This window comes from Nyctibius grandis, unplaced genomic scaffold (genome assembly GCF_013368605.1).
Source record: "Nyctibius grandis isolate bNycGra1 unplaced genomic scaffold, bNycGra1.pri scaffold_52_arrow_ctg1_1, whole genome shotgun sequence".
Lineage (NCBI taxonomy): Eukaryota > Metazoa > Chordata > Aves > Nyctibiiformes > Nyctibiidae > Nyctibius > Nyctibius grandis.
Window position 1 is genome coordinate 1 of NW_027167599.1, and position 22,816 is coordinate 22,816.

General features: G+C 51.2%; 1 protein-coding gene and 2 non-coding genes across 3 annotated transcripts; all 3 read right to left on the bottom strand.

Annotated features, from left to right (window-relative positions):
- Positions 1-638: 638 nt before the first annotated feature.
- On the bottom strand, positions 639-710 carry TRNAA-CGC (transfer RNA alanine (anticodon CGC)). The gene has a single exon. It is a non-coding gene; the product is annotated as a tRNA-Ala (tRNA).
- A 1,236-nt stretch (positions 711-1,946) lies between these two features.
- On the bottom strand, positions 1,947-2,019 carry TRNAF-GAA (transfer RNA phenylalanine (anticodon GAA)). The gene has a single exon. It is a non-coding gene; the product is annotated as a tRNA-Phe (tRNA).
- Positions 2,020-16,620: 14,601 nt separating this feature from the next.
- LOC137677416 (olfactory receptor 14J1-like) lies at positions 16,621-17,577 on the bottom strand. The gene has a single exon (XM_068424721.1). The coding sequence runs from the start codon at positions 17,575-17,577 to the stop codon at positions 16,621-16,623; it is 957 nt and encodes a 318-aa protein (XP_068280822.1).
- Between the last annotated feature and the right edge of the window lie 5,239 nt (positions 17,578-22,816).

The following is a 22,816-nucleotide window of genomic DNA, read 5'->3' on the forward strand; positions in this document are numbered from 1 at the left end:
AGGAACAAGAGGTGGGCGTCGGTCCCACCAGTCCCACCTCTTCAGGGCTGTGCCTGACCTCAGTGGCTCCGGGTTCCCAGAGCTGAGGTTCTGCTCAAGCCGGGGCTGATGGCAGAGGGAAACGGACAGAGTAGGAAATGTCACTCCTCCAGCTCAGACATCCCTACCCGCTGGCACAGCCAGGTGCTTCCCACGTGGTATGGGATCTCCACCTGGAGCCAGGACAATCTCAGACCCTTACCCTTGGAAACCCACCAGCGCAGTGTGGCTCTGGTCCCAAAGGACACCTGAGCTGGACGAGCACCCTCACACCACATCTCAGTGCAGCCAGAAAGGATTCCCAGTGTGCTGCTGATGTCTCTCCCCTCCCTGAGATGTCCCCACAGGCACTCTGCTGCCAAGCATTGTCCCTGGGCGGTGGGTGGGCTGGGTCTGTGGTGCAGGGCAGTGAGCTGAGCTCAGGTCCAGCACAGCTGCCTGCCTCTCTTCTGAGAGGGGGCTCAAAAGGGCCACAGCCCTCCTCACCCCACAGCCAGGCCCTGGGTGGGCAGGGCAGGCGGGCAGTGCCTGGAGAGGACCAGTGCTCCAGCTCCAGCCTCTGCTCACCTGAGGCTGGGGACTCAGGGAAAAAGCACCCTTGGAGATGCTGGGGATTGAACCCAGGACCTCCCACATGCGAAGTGGGTGCTCTACCAGTGAGCTACATCCCCTTGACACTTGCCAGCAGAAGGAACACTCTCCTCCCATGACGTGTCTATGACCATCACAGCCCTGTTGTCCCCTGGGTGCCCAGAGACCCTGAGCAGAAAACAGCACTTGAATCCTCACGAGATGGGGGAAGTCAGGACAGCCTCTCCCCTGGGGCCTGATCCTGGCACAGGGCTGCCCTGCAGAGCACTGCCCCTCCAACGTCTCTGCAGGGCAATGGGGCAGGAGGAGGCTCTTGCTGCAGGTGCTGCTCCCACACTCTGACCCACTCTGGGGTTGATGGAGAGGAAGAAACCCCTGAGCCTCCTCTGCCACCCAGGGCTACAACCCTCTGTGTCACATCTGTCCCCAACTCCACAGCAGGAGCAGAGCAACAGGGTGTGGGAAATGCCCTTTCTAGGGTGAGGTGCCCCCAGGTTCTGATGGCACCCCAGGGTGTGCAGTGGGGAGACATGGGGGCAGAAACGTCACATACCCTCATCCAGGTGCTGGGCCTCCCCCTGCACCCCTCTTCCTGCCAGCAGCCCTGGAGGTGGGGTGAAGGGCAGGCTCCCATCCCCCTGGGGCTGATGCCCAGAGAGGAGCACATTGTTGTGGGCTGATGCCCAGAGAGGAGCACATCGGTGTTTCATCAATCATTGCAGCAGCCAAGAAACTCTGCGCAGGACAGCGTGTGACTGAACAACACTGGTGCCCATGCACTGCAGTGGATGATCCTCAGCACGGCTTTGTCATCTGTCCTGGGCACATCAGAGGTCTCGCTGTGACAGACTCAGAGGTCTCGCCATGACAGACCTCCAGAGGAAGGATGCTGCCAGTCAGGCCTCAGCTCCAGGGAGTGACTCTCACTGGGACTGGGGGGACGGCGGCCTCTGCTCTGGGAACTGGGGACCAGGTGAAGGTGGCGTGTGAGGAGGGGATCAGGCTGTGCACCATCAAGAATGATGAAGAGGAGAGAGATGAGGTCTTTGCAGAGAGCCCACAGAGGAGAGATCCTGATCCCTGTGGAGCAGGGAAGGAGGGACAGCTGGAGACCACCCCAAAGGAGCACTGAATGGAGAGTCCTGCCCAGGGGGAGGCTGGGGACTTGTGGTGCTGGAGGAAGGCTCCTTCCAAGCTGCAGATCTGCAGCTACAGAGCAGGGACAGTGCTCTGGCAAGAGGCGATGGAGCAAGAAGGGCTGGGGCAGGCTGGAAGAAGGCAGACGGGCTCTGCCAAAATCTAAGGGAGAAAATCATTGCTGAAGCCTGGGGTTGAACCAGGGACCTTTAGATCTTCAGTCTAACGCTCTCCCAGCTGAGCTACTTCAGCCCTGCCCTGCTGCGACAGCCCTTGTCCCTGTGCCATGTGCACCAGGTCACAGGCTGACACACACGAGGAGCGCTTCTCAGGGAGGTTCCCAGGGAAAAGCTGTGCCCATCTCTGGGCAGAGGGGACCTGGCCTCTCCCTGCCTCCAAAGCCAGGTGGGCTCCAGGTTTGGTGGAGGCCAGCTTACACTGGGTGTGCCAAGATGTGTGTGGGCCTTGTACAAATGTGACAGTGGTGAAGGTAAGTGGGCAGACCAGGCATGTGCGACTGCAAAGGCTGAGGGTGGAAGAAGCATGGGGCTGGTGGAAGACCTTATCTCCTTCCCCATGAAAGGCCTCACCCCCACCCTTTTCTCCCTGGCTGAACTTTACTCCTTCATTCCCAACTCTTCTCCCTCCTCCTCTCCTGTGAGCAGCACAGGGGGATGGGGAATGGGGGTTGTAGTCAGTCCGTAACAGTTCCTCTCTGCTGCTCCTTCCTAACACTGTAGGAGGGGTCCCTCCTACGGGCTACAGTCTTCCGAGATAAACTTGCTCCAGCATGGGCTCTCCTCAAGCCACCATTCTTTCAGGAGATATCCCACGTCTCCAGTGTTGGGTCCTCCAGAGACTGCAGGGAGTTGCCTTCTCCACTGTGGTACTCGCCATGGGCTGCAGGAGACTATCTGCTCTGGAACCTGGAGCACCTCCTCTCCTCCTTCTTCACCTCTGTTTCTCACACTTTTCTTTTTTCCTTGCTCCTCTCCCACTCTTGTAGTTGTGTCCTTTCTTAAACATGCTTTCACAGAGGTTCCACCAGCTTCACTGATGGGCTCATTTTTGGCCAGCGGTGGGTCTGTTTTGGCCAGCCAGCTGGAACCAGCTCTGTCTCATATGGATGCAGACTCTGGTCTCTTCCCACAGAGGCCATGGCTGCAGCACCCCAACACACACACAAAAAAAACCCTGGGCATGGACACCAAAACACAGTGTAAATGTTCACCTTGCTAAAGGACGTCCAGTGCTCTTCCCTCCTCAACAAATGTAATTTACTCTCTGGGGAGGAAGAGAGAGAAATACAGAAGGCCTTGATGCTGTGCAAAAACAGTTCAACAAAATCTACAACACTGGTGTGTTGTCAACTCTGCTTCGGTGCCAAATCCCAAACACAGCACCACAGGGGCTGCTATGAAGAAAATTAGCTCCATCCAAGCCAAAAGGTACAATGTGCCTCAAAATACTTTCCAGGATTAGCTACTCCATCACCTTCCCAGGGAGAGAGGTGAGGCTGACTGGGTCCTTCTTCTTGAAGGCAGAAGGGACATGTGATTTCTTCCAGTCTTCAGAGGACTGTACTGTGTGCACACCTGAACTGAGGCAAGAGGAATCCCACCACCTGTGGGTTTGTGGCAGGCATGGGAGGGAGCTGAGTCCCTGTGATGGACCTACTCTGCTCCTTCACCAAACTAGTGGTAGTTTGGTTCAGACTCTAAAGGAGGTGAAGACTTGGGTGTAACCGGGCCAAGAACTTCTCTCGTTCCAATCTGTTCTCTTAAAATCCATGCAGGAACAGAGTGACATGGTGAGCACTGATGCATATGGGCTTGGAAAGTGGAACACTGACCATGCGATTAACACATGACTAGCAGGTGGTTCCTCCAAGACTCATTTATCAAGGAACAAAGAAAGTTGTGGGTCCAAGGAGTCTCATGCATACCTTTTCCATCACATGTAGTCTGACTCCAAGCCAACCACTTTACTCCATAAATATGACAGCCTAAGTGAGCCTTCTCTGAGCTCTCGCTGCTAAGCAGCTGGCTGCACGGTGGTGATCTCCCCTTGAGCTGGGACGCCTCTCAAGGTTACTCCTCAAAGCTGAGAGATCTCTTACCAAATGCAGATCTTTGGTAAGTGGTCGATATCGCACTTAAACTTGTATTATAGTACACTAAGATTTTGTATTGGTAACGTTGAATCATCGTTGTATCCCTTATGCAGTAAGTAACAGAGTGAACCTTTCCATCGAATTTTGTTAAGTTTCAATAAAACCACTTTTGCTGATACCTTTGGCAGTGGTTCTTTAAGCGGTCTAAATCGCCCATCTGTGACAAATTGATGTAGTTGGCAGGATTTTAAATCAGGATCCATGAGAGCAGATCTTATTGCAGCCACACAACATATAAAGGAGGTTTATAAGAAGATGGAGAGAGACTTTTTGCCAGGGCCTGTAGTGATAGGACAAGGGTCAATGGTTCTTAAATACAAGAGGGTAGATTTAGATTGGGCATAAGAAGAAATTTTTTATGGTGAGGATGGTGAGACCCTGGCCCATGTTGCCCAGAGAAGCTGTGGCTGCCCCCTCCCTGGCAGTGTTCAAGGCCAGGTTGGATGATGCTGTGGGGATCTGTCCCCTTCCTTTCAGCATTGTCTCAGAAATCGTAAACCACGTGCTCGGGCGACATCTTGTGGCGGCTGCCTGTAATGCCTGAGCCTGGCAACGCTCGATGACGCAATAAGCTAGGCGACCGCCCTCCACCCACCTCCGGATGTGTGTCTCCGGTGACAGCCTGGCAAGGGGCCAATCCTACGGTGCAGGAACCGGACATGTCCCGCCTTCGGACCTGTGATTGGTGCGAACTGTTGACTGACGGCTCCCAGTCACATGACTCTGCCGAAAAACTCTATAAAAGAGGCTGGATCGCTCGACCACGCGGGACCCTCACCGCCATCTTCCAACTAGCAAGAAAGAATTTCCCGCGGGACGCCGCTGGATCTCAGGGTGGTGAATATATTCTTTCTCTTTCAACTGTTTTCTCTGTTTCTCTCTTTCTTTTACCTCTCTCTCTTCCTTGAATATTGAGTTGCCTCATTGTTGGACCTAATAAAGTCAGAGTTAAGTTTGTTGATACCGTGCCTCAGTTGTGCTTTGTCCGAACTCAAGGATCACGAATCTTTAATATTTCGGGTCAGGATTTTTGGGGGTGCTTTACCTACAGGCAGGTTAAGCATACCAGGTGTTCGCATTGAACCAGGCACGCCGCACGTGGGCTGCACTGGAATTATTTATATTTTTTGCGGGCCCTGCGTGCGGGCTGTCTGCTTTGGACCAGGCACGCCGCACGTGGGCTGCACTGGAGTTACTAATTAGGCGGATCTCTCTCTCTTGGGAGGGAGATTGTCTGCATTTTATTTCTAGATTTGCTCCTTTTTTTACTAATTAGGCGGGTCTCTCTCTCCCTCTCTCTCTCTCAGGGAGCAGGGGGGGCGGACGGGGACTGTCTGCATTTTATTTCTAGATTTGCTTTGGAGGCGGACCTTATATCCGGAACCCGACAGATGCTTGGAGCAACCTGGTCTGGTGGAAAGTGTCCCTGCCATAGATGATCTTTAAAGGTTTCTTTGAAATCATTCTATGATTCTATGCCATGTATCAAAGCTTGAAAAATGACAAAAATTTATGCTCCTACATAGGACCTCCCTGTGCATATAATGTTGTTTAATCTCATTTGATGAAGTAACATATGTGCTTTCTAACAGTTATAGAGGTTAACCTAGCATAAATTTTGTCTCAAATTATAACTAAAATGCAGCATTGTCTATTTATAGGCACAGAGGCAAGAGGTGACCACACCACCACTCTGTGGAGAGGATAGATTGACTTCAGTCACGGGGTGGAATGTGGTGATGCAGACCTCCCCCTGGGCCATGTTGTGATGTCAGCACCAGCCAACATTGTGTTCTTGTTTAATTACAAGTGCAGTGGGCTGGGACAATCTGGCACTTTCTTCTGACCTTGCCTACCTGTGCAGTGAGTGGAGACAACCTGGTACGTTCTTATCCTGGGTACAAGTACGGTGAGAATATTGCAGAATATTGAATATTGAACAGTTTAGGCAGACCCAGATGATCAACACGTGGCTCCGAGGTTGGTGTCATTGGCGGAACTTTGGGTTTTTCGATCATGGGATGGTCTATTCGTCGCCAGGTCTACGGACTTCTAATGGGATGCACCGTTCCCAAAAAGGGAAACGGGTATTTGCTCAGGAGGTAGCAGGGCTGATTGATAGGGCTTTAAACTAGATTGGAAGGGGGAAAGGGGCAACAGCAGGCCAGTCGGTGACAAGACACGGGATGGCATGACACAGTTCGAAGAGCTGAGTGGCAGTGAAATTCTTCAAACTGCTCCCCGAGGTGATGGACACAACGAACAGCATTTGAAGTGTTTCTACACAAATGCGCGCAGGATGAGGAACAAGCAAGAGGAGCTGGAAGCACTGGCCCAGTCCCAGGGATACGACATCATTGGCATAAGTGAAACCTGGTGGGATGAGTCCTGTGACTGGTGTGCCACGATGGATGGTTTCAGACTCTTCAGGAGGGGTAAGCAGGGCAGGCCAGGCAGGGGGGTGGCACTGTATGTAGTGGAGGGGCTGGAATGTATGGAGCTTACAGTCGGCGATGGCACAGTTGAGAGCCTCTGGGTAAGGATTAAAGGACAGACAAATAAAGCGGATGTTGTTGTGGGAGTCAACTATAGGCCACCCAGCCAGGATGATGACACAGTTGAGTTATTCTTTAAGGAACTAAGGGATGCATGTAAGTCATCTGCCCTTGTCCTTATGGGGGACTTGCCAGATGTTAACTGGGAATACCACACAGCTGGTACAAACAGGTCCAGAAGATTTCTAAACCATCTGGATGATAACTTCTTGGTTCAGGTGCTAAGAGAACCAACCAGGAAAGGGGCCTTCCTTGATCTGTTGCTTGTTAACAGAGAGCGTCTTGTGGGTGAAGTGGCGATTGGTGGCTGCCTTGGCCGTAGCCACCACGAAGCAGTCAAGTTTAAAATATATGGCAACAGGAGGAAGACTGCCAGCAAGATCTCTACTCTGGATATGAGAAGAGCAGACTTCATTCTGCTCAGGGAACTACTTAATAAGGTTCCCTGGGAAAAAGCTTTTGAAGGGGCCGGCATCCATCAGTGCTGGTCACTTTTTAAATACCACCTCCTAAGAGCACAAGAACAACCAATTCCAAAATGTCAAAAGTCAAGCAGACGCAGCCGAAGGTCGGCCTGGCTGAGCAGGGATCTTCTGCTTGAACTACGGCAAAAAAACAAAATGTACAACTGCTGGAAGCAGGGTCAGGTGACATGGGAGGATTACAGAGATGCTGTTCGCCACTGTAGGGAGGAAATTCGTGTGGCCAAAGCTCAATTAGAGTTGAAGCTGGCCAGTACTCTGAAGGACAACAAAAAGGGCTTTTAAAATATATTGGTAGCAAAAGGCAGGCTAGAAATAACATTGGCCCATTACTCGATGAGCGTAGTCACCTCACATACAGGGACATCGATAAAGCGGAGACGTTTAATGCTTTCTTCACCTCGGTTGGAATCCCCGAGCCTTGTGCCTGAGATCCATGACTGTGAGAATGATACACTCCTAATCAACCCTGAACTTGTGTGGGATTTGCTGCTCCTGCTGGATCCCTACAAGTCAATGGGGCCCGACGGGATTCATCCAAGGGTACTTAAAGAACTGGCTGATGTCATAGCGAGACCTCTCTCAATGATTTTTCAACAGTCTTGGGAATCTGGAGAGGTCCCGGTTGACTGGATGTTGGCAAACATTGTCCCAGCCTTCAAGAAGGACAAGAGGGATGACCCCGGTAACTACAGGCCTGTTAGTGTCACCTCGCTGCCAGGCAAAATTATAGAGAAAATTATTCTGGGAGTTATTGAAACACATCTCAAAGACAACGCAGTCATTGGTCCCAGACAGCACGGGTTCATGAGAGGGAAGTCCTGTCTGACAAATTTGATTTCTTTCTATGACAAGGTTACCCACACAGTTGACCAAAGGAAGCCAGTCGATGTAATCTTTTTGGATTTCAGTAAAGCTTTTGGCTTTTAGGTAGGTCTTAAAGAGTTATAGTAAATGGGGCTACAACGGGCTGGCGACCAGACACTGGTGGGCTTCCTCAGGGATCCATCTTGGGTCCAGTGCTCTTCAATATCTTCATTAATGATTTGGATGCAGGACTTGAAGGACTACTATCCAGGTTTGCCAATGACACAAAATTGGGAGGAGCTGTTGACACTCGCGAGGGCAGAGAGGCCCTGCAGAGAGACCTAGATAAATTAGAAAGGTGGGCGATCACCAACGGCATGAAGTTGAACAAGGGAAAGTGCCGGATTTTGCACCTGGGACATGGCAGCCCTGGAGGTACATACAGACTGGGGACCGAGAGGCTGGAGAGCAGCCCCGCGGAAAGGGATCTGGGGGTTCTGGTTGATGTGGGGGTTCTGGTTGATGGCAAGTTGAACATGAGCCAAGAGTGTGCCCTGGCAGCCAAGAGGGCCAACCGTGTCCTGGGGTGCATCAAGCATAGTATTGCTAGCCGGTTGAGGGAGGTGATTGTCCCGCTCTGCTCTGCACTGGTGCGGCCTCACCTTAAGTACTGTGTTAAGTTTTGGGCATCACATTATAGAAAGGATATGGAGATACTAGAGAGTGTCCAGAAGAGAGCCACAAAGATGGTGAAGGGTTTAGAAGGGAAGCTGTACGAGGAGCGGCTGAAGTCACTAGGTCTGTTCAGCTTAGAGAAGACTGAGGGGAGACCTCATTGCGGTCTACAACTTCCTCACAAGGGGAAGTGGAGGAGTAGGCGTTGATTCCTTCACCCTGTCGACCAGTGAAGAACTCAAGGGAATGGCAGGAAGATATGCCAGGGGAGGTTTAAGTTGGATGTTACCAAAAGGTTCTTCACCCAGAGGGTGGTGGAGCACTGGAACAGGCTCCCCAGGCATGGCATCAAGCCTGACAGCATTCAAGAAGCATTTGGACAATGCCCTCAGACACATGGTGTGAATTCTGGGGTTGTCCTCTGTGGGGACAGGAGTTGGACTCGATGATCCTTGTGGGTCCCTTCCAACTCAGGACATTCTATGATTCCATGATTCTATGACTTAGGACAATTAGGCACTCCCTAACAGTACCTGAAACTCCTGTCGCCTGGGAAACGTGCTCAAAACTCCTCCTGCCTGGGTCATAGCCCACTCTGAAAGGTGCCAAGATTACCTGACAAGAATAAGGGCCATGATGAAAAAGTACTGACCAAAGTCAATCATCTTGCGATTCTATAAATACCGATCCTAACTGAGGCCCTTTGAGCTCTCGGGGATCGCAGCAGGCTGTGACCCAGCATCTCCGCCTGAGCTGGGACACCTTTCAGGGTAGATTTCGGAGGTTCCAGGTAGATTTGCGAGATAATTCAGATTGTCCACTGATAGACGCCAATGAATGAAAAGGGCCAGTAATTGATTATAATTAGGTTTCGCGACATTCAAAGATCTAAAGAGTAAGTAATTCACTATATTTTGACTTTGCGAGGTTTTCAAAGATTATTGGGTCCCAAAATTTACCATAATGTACAGAAAAAGAAACATCTTAACCTCTATATCTGTGTGTTTGTGTGTATGCGATTTGATTTAGGAAGCTTTGTTGAATCTTTAAGTCACTGTGTTGATTATAATAGATTGTTGATTATTGATTGATTAAGTATTGCTAGAAAATAATATAACTAATCTTATGATCTACCGTAAGAGTGGTAAATCTTAAATTGCTGCTATCTCACATTTGTGGAAAACCCATAATAGCACCTTGAATCAATACCACTGAAATCCCTGTATCCAACTCCCTTAGACATAAACCGTTGGCCAAGTGTGGGACTAGGACTGGATCCAGCTGCACCAAGACTCCTCTCTGAGAAGGAGTTTAGAAAGCAAGGGGGTCCATTCTGAACCTCCTGACTCAACGGGAGGGTCTCCCTTGCTCTTTTCATCCTCCATCACTGTGTAAGTCATTCTAGCCCCATTCCAACTCAATCTTCCCTTTTGTATCTTGCTCCCATGTAGTAGGTGATAGAGTGAACCTTACCATTTGAACATTGTTAAGTCACGCTTTTACAAATTCATATTAAAATCACTTTTGCTAATATCTTTGACAGTGATTCTTTAAGCCACCTAAACCTCTCCTCTGCGACACTCTGTCATTGTGACCTATGAGCAGACACGTCGTCCTCATGACACTGGGACCACGTTGCCTCCTTGCACACCCCCACTCCCAGGGAGGCCAGGAGGTGCCTTATCATTCTCCTTCATTCAGCATCACACACCACATATCCCACTGCCCCAGGAAGAGTCGTGGGCCACTCATGAGGGACAGGATCTTCCTTCCCAGGGGCTGGGGGTCAGGACTTGGTGTGATGAAACCCATCAAGGCTTGATTCAGCATCAGAGTAACCTGCACTTTGCCTTTGCCTTGCCTGTTGTCATCACTGCCTCCAGTTTTCTGCTCTAATGAGTCCATGGGGAGGCTTTGTTGGTAATGGCCCTCAGTGGGACCTATTAATACTCCAAGAAACTTCAGCATTTGCTTCTGACTTTACCTACTTGAGCAATTTGTACAATCTCCTCTCAGTACTGGAGGTTCATGGACTCAGCACCAAATACACCATGGGGCTCATTACAATGTAGAAAGCTCTCATGTGCCTCGAGTATTGCCATAATTTGTTCAACTCTTCAGATCTTCAAAACTTCTACAGCTACATTTAAAAAAAAAGATTTCTTGCTTTTTAAGGGCACTTTTTGTTCTTTATTGCTTTACAGAAGAGCAGCATTCTCCAAGTGATGTTGATCCTGAGGGTCTCCTAAGGTGTCTGGGCAAGGAGGAAAAGCAGTCTCTTGAGGTCAGACATTTTACGGACAACCTTTCTCCTCACCACACCAACCCTGCCATTTCTCTCATCAGCCCCCTGGGCCTTGCATCACTTTTCCTCCCATCACCCTTCTCCACTGAAGTCTGCAGCTGGAGGTTACAGCTCCTTTCCACCAGCTCCCACCTGCTTTCCCCGCAGAACTGGCTGCACACAGGCACAGAAGGATTTCTCTCCATTGCCAGCAAACAAACATTACCCACACTAGAGTTCAAGAAGGAGTAAAACACTCTCCTGCACTGTATGCCACACCCAAGCTGCATCTAGTGAGGTCCACCTTCCACAAGGGGTAGTCGTACAAGAAATGTTTGAGACAGAGAGATAAGAAAGCACAGATGTCTGACCATAATACAGTTAAGGAGTTGACTAAAGAGTTAATTAGACCTCTGAAAGAACGGGCAAGTTTCTTACTCCCTGAAGCTCAAAGCAGCCACCAAATAGTTGGGAGGAAGCTGAATGACCAAAAAGCAAGGGGAAGGGGAAATCTGCAGAGGGCAAATGTGCAGTTTCTTTGCTGAAAAGATGCCCTTAGACATGGTCATTTAACCAGGAGAGGTGCAACACCTGAAAGGTGGGGGAGATTCAACATGCAGTGAAATAGAGTAGTGGTAATGCAAGTACAGGCAAAGATCAGTATTTCTTCTCCTGTGATTAATGGGAGATTAATCCTGGAAATTCCCATTCTGCCATGGTGGGAAAACACCGCCATTTCATTAAAAGTACTCAAATGCTTCAGCTGATAAAACTGTGCTCACATTTCTTTAAATGTTGAAAGCAGTTGTCCATTTCCCAGGCAGACCTCAGTTGTCTGACCATAAATATCCACGGCCACTTTTAGGGGCCCCGGGGTACCTGAGGTGTTTGCCTGGGACTGGCAGCTATCACAGAGGACCTGTGGGAGACCAGAGCTCCTGGGAGCTGCAGGTGGAGGCTGGGCAAGGGGTCCCAGGGCATCTACACTGGCACCAAGTATCTGTGTCCCTGTGATTGTAGACATTTGTGCCTGAAAGCCAACCCCAGTTCTGGAAAACACTTTTCTTTTCAAAAAATGAAAAAGGACACCAAATCCTGCCAAAGACCAGTATATTAAAAGAAAAGAAAACAGAACTATGAAGAGTAGTAAAAGCTGAAAAGTATGTTGACACATTTTCTTTACTTCTTAGATTTTTTCCTTCTTTTTTTTTGGAGGGGTGTAATAATTAGCATATGTAAAGCAATGCATTTAAAAAAGATAATTTTGTGTCTTTCACAGAGCCCCTTGTCCACTGCCAAAACCTTTCCTGCCTGGGACGGTGAATAACACCCCTCAATCTTTGAACAAAGTTAAACTGAGATGTTAACCTGTCTTCACTGGTTCAGGTGTTGTTTTAGATGATCATGTACAGCACAGGAGGATCCATGCCTCATGAATATCTACTTTGTTCTGATCAGAAATGGAGCCTGAAATCATGAGATTATAAGATAATGGATAATATCATAAGATAATTTGATGGGTAAGGAATTGGCTGGGTGGTCGCATCCAGAGAGCAGCGGTCAACAGCTCAATATCTGGATGGAGATGAGTCATGAGCAGAGTCCCTCAGGGGTCTGTACTGGGACCAGTACCGTTTAGTATCTTCATGTCCATCTCATCAGTGGGATCGAGTGCGCCCTCAGCAAGTTTGCAGACAACACCAAGCTGAGTGGTGCAGTTAACACGCCTGAGGGATGGGAGGACATTCAGAGCGACCTGGACAAGCTCGAGAAGTGGGCCCGTGTGAACCTCATGAGGTCCTCCAAGGCCAAGTGCAAGGTCCTGCAGCTGGGTCAGGGCAACCCCCAGTATCAAGACAGGCAGCGGGAAAAAGGGATTTTAAGCAGCCCTGCCAAGAAGGGCTTGGAGGTACTGGTGGATGAAAAGCTGGACATGAGCCGGCAATGTGTGCTTGCAGCCCAGAAAACCAACAGCATCCTGGGCTGCATCAAGTGTGGCCAGCAGGTCAAGGGAGGTGATTCTGCCCCTCTACTCCACTCTGGTGACACCCCCACCCTGCAGTACTGCATTCAGCTCTGGAGTCTTCAGTACAGGAAAGACATGGACCTGTTGGAGCAGGTCCAGAGGAGGGCCACAAAAATGATCAGAGGGGTGGAACACCTGTCCTATGATGAAAGGCTGATAGAATTGGGGTTTTTCAGCCTGTAGAAGTGAAGGGCCCAGGGAGTGTCTATTGCACCTTTTCAATACTTAAGAGGGGCTTATAAGAAAATTGGTGTGGTAGGTTGACCTTGGCTGAACGCCAGGTGCCCACCAAGCCACTTTATCACTCTCCCTCCTCAGCTGGACAGGGGAGAGAAAATATAGTGACAAGCTCATGGGTGGAGATAAGGACAGGGAGATCACTCAGTAATTACCATCACGGGCAAAACAGACTCAGGGAAATTAATTTAATTTATTACCAATCAAATCAGAGTAGGGTAAAGAAAAATAAAACAAATCTTAAAACACCTTCCCTCCATCCATCCCTTCTTCCCGGGCTCAGCTTCACTCCCAATTCCTCTACCTTCTCCCGCTGAGCGGCACAGGGGGACGGGGAATGGGGGTTGTGCTCAGTTCATCACACATTGGTGCTCCTTCCCCCTCATACTCTTCCCCTGCTCCAGCGTAGTCCCTTCCATGTCAGACAGTCCTCCACATACTTCTCCAAAGGGAGTCCTTCCCACAGGCTGCAGTTCTTCACAAACTGCTCCAGCATGAGTCCTTCCACAGGGTGCTGCCCTTCAGGAATGGACTTCTCCAGTGTGAGACACCACGGGGTCACAAGTCCTGCCAGCAAACTTGCTCCAGCGTGGGCTCCTCTCTGCATGGGACCATAGGTCCTACCAGGAGCCTGCTCCAGTGCAGGCTTCCCATGGGGTCACAGCCTACTTGGAGCACGTTCACCTGCTCTGGCTTGGGGTCCTGCATGGGCTGCAGGTGGATAGCTGCTCCACCGTGGACCTCCATGGGCTGCAGGGGGACAGCCTTCTTCACCATGGTCCTCACCACAGGCTGCAGGGGAATCTGCTCTGGGGCCTGGAGCACCTCCTCCCTGTCCTGATTCACTGACATTGGATTCTCCAGAGTTGTTTCTCTCACATACTCTCACTCCTCTCTTCCAGATGCTGTTGTGCAGCAGTTTTTTCCCCTTCTTAAATATGTTATCACAGAGGTGCTACCATTGTCACTGATAGGCTCAGCTTTGGCCAGCAGCAGGTCCGTCTTGGAGCCAGCTGGCATCGGCGCTATCAGACATGGGGGAGACTTCTGGCATCTTCTCGCAGAAACCAACCCTGTAGCCCCCCTGCTACCAAAACCTTGCCACACAAAGCCAATACAGATGGAGACAGACTTTTTAATAGGGCCTGTAGTGATAAGACAAGGGGTAATGGTTTTAAATTGAAAGAGAGTAGATTCAGACTAGATATAAGCAAGAAATTTTTTACAGTGAGGGTGGTGAAACACTGTAATAGGTTGCACAGAGAGGTGGTAGATTCCCCATCCCTGGAAACATTCAAGGTCAGGTTGGACAGGGCTCTGAGCAACTTAATCTATTGGAAGATTTCCCTGCTCATTGCAGGTGGGTTGGACTCGATGACCTTTAAAGGTCCCTTCTAACTCAAACCATTCTATAATTCTGTGATTCTCTAGTGCAGTTTGGAAGGGAGCTCTGGAGGTTGGTAGTCCAACCTGTCAGAAACAGGGTCAGACCAATCTTGACCTGGGGTTGCACAAGGTTTGATCTGGCTGGGTCATTAAAAGCTTCCAAAACGAAGACTACACAATATCTCTGAGTGACCTGTTCCCACCCTTGCCTGACCTCATGGGGAAAAGGTCTTTTACTTTATTCTTCTGAACCTTTTCTCTTTCACCTTACGCTCATTGTCTTTTGTCCTCCCAACACGCACCATGGTGAGGAGCCTGGCTCTGTGTTCTCCATAACCTCTTCGTAGGTACTTGCAGGCTGTGATGAGGGCCCCCTCAGCCTTCCCTTCTCCAGGCAGGACAAGCCCAACTGTTGGTCATACAGCCCGGGGCACTTCTGGCTTCCCTTGCGGCCAGGGCACATGGCTGCCTCCTGCCCAGCTTCCTGCACACCAAGACCTTTCCCACAGGGCTGCCCCCACTCAGGCAGCCCCCAGCCTGTGCCATTGCCAGGAGGAGTCCCCTGCAAGGGCAGAAACTGGCACTGGTCCTTCCTGGATTTACTGAGGTTCTTACCAATACATGCTCTCCTCCTCCTTGAACCCTTTCCCTGATCAAAGAAGGGCTGGAGACCTTTTCAGTAAAGACTCAGGCAAGGATGGCATTGAGTCCCTCAGCCCCACCTGTGTCTGCTGTTCTGAAATCGCTCCCACCATTCTGCAGCGGTCCGGCATTTTCCATGTTCAGCCTTGGTCTCTCACCAGCGATGGAAGTGCTTTTTGCTCTTCACTTTTTTTACAGTCTCCAACTCCAGGTGAGCTTTGCTGTTCCCCAAAGCATACCTCCACAACAAAGGCAATTTATATAAATTCCTTCTGTGGAACCTGTTCTTGCTGTCACCTCTCGGCAGCTGCTTCTCGGTCACTCCCAATATGCTGTCCCTGCACTGTCCCAGCCCTGCTCCCCCTCACATGGCCCCACAGCCCTGCTGTGAAGGCACACTATGTGGTAAGGTGCATTCAGGGACAGGTAAAAGTCCCCTGGCACCATCTCTATGACAGTCTTCTATGCCCCTTCTCCCCATGACCATCAGACTTTGGAAGCTCTTCCAGCACCTGGCCCCTGCCCAGTCCCAGCCATGTCCCATGTGGGGGTTCACAGACAGCTCTGCTCCAGGGTCTACTGGGATCTGGGCCAGGAGAGAGCCTGGGCAGGGCTCGCTATTCCCCTGTTACAGGCACTGAGCCTGGCAGGAGGATGGAGATGGCCTTGCAGGAGGAATCTCCCGTAAACCTGGGGTGAGAGGCCAGTGCTGGAAATGGCCAGCGAGAAAGACTAGGGGGTAACAAAGGCCCTGCACCACCTTCCCAATCTGTCCATAACACCAAGGGCACAGACCAGCCTCCTCTCTCCTGCACCTACATGTCTTTGATCCCCTCCACAAGCCCTGGCTCTGCACCTCAAACACTCTGGTGTGAATCCTCACCCTGCACGGTCACACAGTACAAGCCATACACTGATGATTTTTATTCCTGGGCACTCTCCAGCCCAGCCCAGCTCCCGCCAAGCTCTCCCACCTCCCATGCCCTGTCTCCAGCACAGCCCAGTCTTGGCTGACCCCACAGCAGTGCCTGCCCCAGGGTGCTGCAGAGCTCTGGGCACTCACCCCACATCCCCAACCCCTCTGAAGGGCACTGCAGCTCCTGGGGGGCAGAGAAGGGTCAGCCCTAGAGATGGGGGCATCTGTGACACAAGGAAAGGCAGTCAGTGGCACCCTGTGTCCTCCTCTCCAGGGTATTCTGAGAGGTCTGCAGCTCCTCTGTGGCATCCCCTCTCCCCAGACCAGTACAAGAGCCCTGGCCCTGGGGGTCCTCAGGCAGCTCCTGCTGCCCCAGGGACAGAGCAGCCCACCCCAAGCTGCTGCAGCCAGAAACGTCTTTTCATTTCCCACTCATTTATGCTCACACAAAGAAGTTGCTGCAGTTCATTTATTTTGCTTGAATACACACAGACACTGCTGCCTCATTTATACAAAGCCACTGGGTCACACAAGACAGGTGGATTCTTAAGTAGAAGGGCATGAATAATGACGTTTCTTTGCAGAAAATATTATCACAAACAGAAAAAATAAGGAAAAAAATAAAAGAGAAGGAATGACAGGCTTGGCCCATCACAACATACACTGGGAGTCATTTGCAGAGGAAGGTACACAGTCTATGGCTGCTGAAAAAATGTTTATTCAGTTTCCTCAGGGCATCCTTGAGCTCCTGGTTCCTCAGGCTGTAGATGAAAGGGTTCAATGCTGGAGGTACCACCGAGTACAGAACTGCCAGTACCAGGTCCAGGGATGGGGAGGAGATGGAGGGGGGCTTCAGGTAGGAAAACCCTCCAGTGCTGACCAACAGGGAGACAACAGCCAGGTGAGGGACGCACGTGGAAAAGGCTTTGTGCCGACTCTGCTCAGAGGGGATCCTCAGCACAGCCCTGAAGATCTGCACATAGGACAGCACAATGAAAACAAAACACCCCAAAAAAGGAAAAGCACTAAATGAAAGAAGCCCAACTTCCCTGAGGTAGGAGTCTGAGCAGGAGAGCTTGAGGATCTGGGGGATTTCACAGAAGAACTGGTCCACAGCATTGCCGTGGCAGAGTGGTAGAGCAAATGTATTGGCAGTGTGCAGCACAGCATAGAGAAACCCACTGCCCCAGGCAGCTGCTGCCATGTGGACACAAGCTCTGCTGCCCAGAAGGGTCCCATAGTGCAGGGGTTTGCAGATGGCAACGTAGCGGTCATAGGCCATGACGGTGAGAAGACAATACTCCGCTATAACTAAAAAGAAAAGCCAAAAGACTTGAGCAGTGCACCCCCAGAAAGTGATGGCCCTGGTGTCCCACAGGGAATTGGCCATGGCTTTGGGGACAGTGATGGAGACGGAGCCCAGGTCGAAGAGGGAGAGGTTGAGGAGGAAGAAGCACATGGGGGTGTGGAGGCGGTGGTCACAGGCTATGGCGGTGATGATGAGGCTGTTGCCCAGGAGGGCAGCCACATAGATACACAGGAAGAGCCAGAAGTGCAAGAGCTGCAGCTCCCTCGTGTCCGTGAACACCAGGAGGAGGAAGCCAGTGACGGAGCTGCCATTGGACATCTGCTGCCTCTAGGCACAGGTATCTATCCAAGGAAGAGAAGTCATTGACACGTTAGGACAAAAATCTTGCAATAAAATTCAGTGTTTCTCATAGAAATGCTCCAATTGTCTTATTCCTTGGTAGCACCTTCCTTCAGCTCCTTTTCTGGAGTTCCTTTACTGTCTGAGTGTGCCATGAGGAGCAGGAGCTCTACTGTGTGCTACAGAGTATGCAGTCCTGCCCTACAGTGGAGCAGGGTGGGGAATAAGTTTCCTGCCCAGAATTTAGGTCAGATGTTACCCATTCATAATCCTAAAATGACCAGGGGAGTGTTCTTCTGGGGCAAAAACTGTCAGCATTTTTACTGCTTTCAGAGTGAACAGCTGTGCCTGGGGAAATGCAAAAGGATTGCCTGTGGCTTAGCGCCGACTACGGAGAGGTGATCTGTCCATCAGCCTTTCTCCTGGCTTCTTTGTGCTTGTGCCTCTTGGACCTGGAGCATGTTCACACTCAATATGATATTATCTCCCCAAAGAAACAGAAAACAGTGGAGAAAGAGAACTCACAGAGTGCAGATCTGCATGGCAGGACCCACAGGGTCAGTGTCTAAGCTGCAGCTGAAACCTCACTCCCCAGAAAGCTGAGGGGAAGAAAAAGGGCAGCACAGACAGGAGGGCAAGGAAAGAAGGAACATCACCAGGATCCTCTGCAAAGGTACGAAAGGTCAGGGAGAGATTGCAGAGGCGATGCTGGAGCTGTCTGCAAGCTGGAGCAGAGGGAGTTTATGATGCTTCCCTGAGCATCACAACAGCTGCAGAGTCTCAGTTCCCCACCAAAACCTGAAAGACTGATTTTAATTTCTCATTCATCACCCAGCAAACCAAGAGTAGAAAACTCAAGGCACAGTCTCCTTCCCTTTCAGGTAACCCCTACACAAACCTTCCTCTTGAAAAGACACCTCAAAAATCTCCTGGAGGTGATCTGGAGCTGAGAGCAGCCCAGACCCATGCAGCAGCCTCTAGGCAGCAGAAAGACTCTGCACTGCCCTGCTGGGAGTGCCTCCTTCCACCCACAGCTTCTCCCGCAGTCCCACAGGGAGCTCCCCGGGCAGGCTGAGTGCTGACCCTGGCAGGCAGCAGAGTCCATGTCCCAGCACACAGCCCCTGGGCTGAAGAACAGCCCTGGGCACCCCTGGCTGCACACCCATTTTCACACCCCTGCAGCCATTCCTGGGAGAAGGCAGCTGTCATGCCCTGTCCCTCTGATGGTGCAGCAGGGAATCCCTGCTGAGGAGTGTGTCCTCCTTCTCCTCTACACTAGGAAACCTGTGAGTGTTCTCCGGAAAGATCCCATAGGCTGTGAGATGTACCAGCTTTAGGAGATCCCTCCAGGAACCACAGCTTCACTTCCCTTTACCCAGAGACTTACCATGTAGAGGGCTCTGAAGATTTCTTCCTCAACAAACTCTCAGCTCTCTCCCACTCCACACTGCCTTTAAGTTCTCCCTGCCTCGCTCCTCTCCCCTGGGTGCCTGCAGGCAGTGCCCTCAGCCCTGCTGCGCTCTGCAGAGGAGCTGCTCCTGGGCAGAGCTGTCTCTCTGCAGTGCTGCCCAGTGGCCAGCAGCTCCCTCCATCCCAGGAGCCCAGCCCGGCTCAGCAGCACTTGCTCTTCCCACTCTGGGGCTCCAGGGGAACCTGCTGTGAAACAGGCTGAAGGAGTCACTGATGTTCCCTCCCTCAGCCGCGGAGAGAGATTTCTTCCCAGCAGTGCCATTCCTCCTCTCAGGAAAAGATTTACATCTAAGAATCACTTCTTCTTGTCACAGTATTGGACAGGACACCCGGACCGTGACAGAGCTCCTTCACCCCTGCTAAGGGAAGGGAATCAGCTGAGGCAATGCAGGCATCTCACCCTGGGTCTCCTAGGGCTAGAAGGGGACTCAGCTCTCCTCCATACCTGCCACAGCCCCACAGGAGGTGGGATTCCTCTTGCCTCAGTTCAGGGGTGCACAAAATAGGCACCTGCATGTGAGCTCCTTGTCTCAGCTCTGCTGCTAATTAGTGGAGATGGAGGGCAGCAGTGAGCTGCTCAGACACAAACACCTGGTGAAATCTGAGGTCCAGAAGTGATCCAAGATACGCGAAGGTAACTGTAAGCTCTAATGGAGCAGTTCATAGAGACAGGGCAGCATCTGGGAACATCTTCTGACAGGCTGGTGGGGAATCCCTTTCACCAACAGAAATGAAAGAAGATGCCACATCTTCAGGACAACTGACCTGACCTTAATTTGTTAGTAGTGCACAGAGCTGTCTTTGAAAAACAGTGATGAACAGGTTGGGAGGTTATGGGTAAAAATTAGGGGCCAAGCCAAGAGAGGAAACCTCATGGCTGGTGTTTACTACAGGCCACCTGACCAAGAGGAGATTGTTGATGAAGCGTTTTTACTTCAATTGCAGGAAGCATAAAGCTTGCAGGCTCTGATCCTGCTGGGAGACTTCAGTCCCCCGGACATCTGCTGGAAAATTGGCACAGCAGGCTGCAAGTGGTGCAGAAGACTCTTGGAATGCATCGAGGATAATTTCTTAAGCCAGGTGGTAGACATCCCAACCAGAGCAGAAGTGTTACAAGACCTGTTGCTTACCAACACAGATGAACTAATTAGGGATATGAAGACTGATGGCAGCCTGGGCTGCAGTGATCACACCCTGGTGTAATTCACCATCTCAAAGGACATGGGCTAGGCAAAGAGTAAGGCCAAGACCCTGGCTTTTAGGAGACCAAACTTTTTGTTGTTTAAGGAGTTAGTGGATAGGATGCCCTGGGACACTGCCCATGGGGATATGGGAGCTGAATAGAGCTGGTAGCTCTTTAAGGAAATCTTTCTTAGCACACAAGAGCTCTTCATTCCTATGTGTAAGAAATCAGGCAAGAGAGGCAGGAGACCAGCATGGCTCAGTAAAGACTTCCTGGTCAAACAAAAGTGTAAGAAGGAAATGCACAGGCAGTGGAACCAGGGATGTGTATCCTGGGAAGTATGTAGAGATGCTGCCTGGATGTATAGGAATAGGATCAGGAAATCTAAGACACAGTTGGAGGTGAATTTGGCAAGAGATGTGAAGAATAATAAGAAGGGTTTCTATGGATATGTTAATCAGAAAAGGAAGATTAAAGAAAATGTATTCCCCTTTCCCCTTCCCCTTCTCCACCACCGCCCCCTCCCATAAGACAGGAGAACTAGCACCAACTGCTGTGGAGAAGGCTGAGGAAGAGGGTTTTTTTTTTTTATTTAATTTTCACTGACCATCACTCTTCCCACCTCTGTGAAGTCCTAGAAACTCAAAGCAGGGACTGAGGGAATGAAGTCCCTCCCATTGTAGGAGGTTCAAGACCACCTGAGGAACCTGAACATACTTAAGTCCGTGGGATCCTACAAGATGCATGACAGAGTCCTGAGAGAATTGGCTGATGTAGTTGCCAAGCCACTCTCCACCATATTTGAAATATCATAGCAGCCATTTAAAGTCCTCAGTGAATGGAAAAAGGGAATATCCCACCCATTTATAAAAAAGGATATAAAGCATGACCCTGGGAACTCCCAACCAGTCATCCTCACTTCTGTGCCTGGTAAGACCATGGAGCAGATCCTCTGGGAAGATCTGTCAAAATATATGGAAGACAGGGAGGTGATTAGACAACTAACATGGCTTCACCAAGGGCAAATCGTGCCTGACTAATCTAGTGGCTGTCTATAATGGAGTGAGAGCCTCAGCGGACAAGGGAACAGCTACGGTTGTCATGTGCTTGCAGTCCAGAAAGCCAATCATATCCTGGGCTGCATCAAAAGAAGTGTGGCCAGCAGGTCAAAGGAGGTGATTCTGTTCCTCCACTCTCGTGAGACTCCACCTGGAGTACTGTGTCCAGCTCTGGGATCCCCAGTGAAAGAGAAACTTGGACCCATGGGAGTGGGTCCAGAAGATGGCCACGAAAATGATCCAAGGGCTGGAATGCCTCTCCTGTAAAGAAAGGCTGAGAGAGTTGGCATTGTTAAGGCTGGAGAAGAGAAGGCTCCAGGGAGACCTTTTCATGGCCTTTCAATATCTAAAGGCGGGGGGGGTATAGGAAGTACGGAGAGAGAGTACACACGAGCTCGCTCCTCCCCCTGCCCGAATCCTGTGCATCCCTGTTGCACACCCAAGGTCTCTCCACCCCCCCATGCCTGTGCATCCCCATTGCACACCCAAGCTCCATCCTTCCACCCCATGCCTGTGCATACTCGTACTATACATGAGCTCTCTGTTCCCCTGCCATGCATGTGCATCCCTGTTCCACACCCGTGCTCTCTTCTCCCCGAAATGCCTGTGCATCTCAATTGCACACCCAAGCTCCCTCTTCCCCCTGCAACAAACCTGTGCCTCCTCGTTGCACACCCGGGCTCCCTCCTCCCCTCCCATCCCTGTGCATCCCCGTTGCACACCCAAGCATCCTCCTACACCCCATGGCTGTGCATCCCTGTTGCACACCCAAGGTTCTTACTCCCCCCGTGACAAGCCTGTGCATCCCCGTTGCACACCCGAGCTTCCTCCTTCCCGCCATGCCTGTGCATCCCGTTGCACAACCAAGTTCGGTCCTCCCCCGCCATGGATGTGTATCCCCGTTGCACACCCGAGGTCCCTCCTCTGCTCCACCTGTGCATCCCCATTGCACACCTGAGCTTCCTCCTCCCCACCCATCCCTCTCCATCGACTTTGCACACCCGAGCTCCCTCCTCCCTCCCCGTGCCTGTTCATCTCTGTTGCACACACAAGCTCTCTGCTCCCTGACAATGGCTGTGCATCCCCGTTTCACACCCGATTTCTATCCTCCCCTGCGATGCCTGTGCATGGTCTTTGCACACCCAAGCTCCCTCCTCTACCCGCCCCAATCTGTGCATCCACTTTGCACATCCCTAGCTCCCTCCTTCCCCCCGCCCCGCCTCTTCATCACTGTTGCACACCTGAGTGTGAACTGTTCCTCCCCTCTATGCCTGTGCATCCCTGTTGAACAATGGAGCTCCCTCCTCCCCGCCATGCCTGTGCATCTCCCTTGCACACCCGAGCTCCCTCCTCCCCCTGCCCCAAACCTGTGCAACCACGTTGCACACCCGATCTACCTCCCCCCCGCCTTGGCTGTGCATCCCTGTTGCAGACCCGAGTCCTGTCCTCACCTCCAATGGCTGTGCATGCCAGTTGCACACCCGTGGTTCCTCCTCCCCCGCCATGC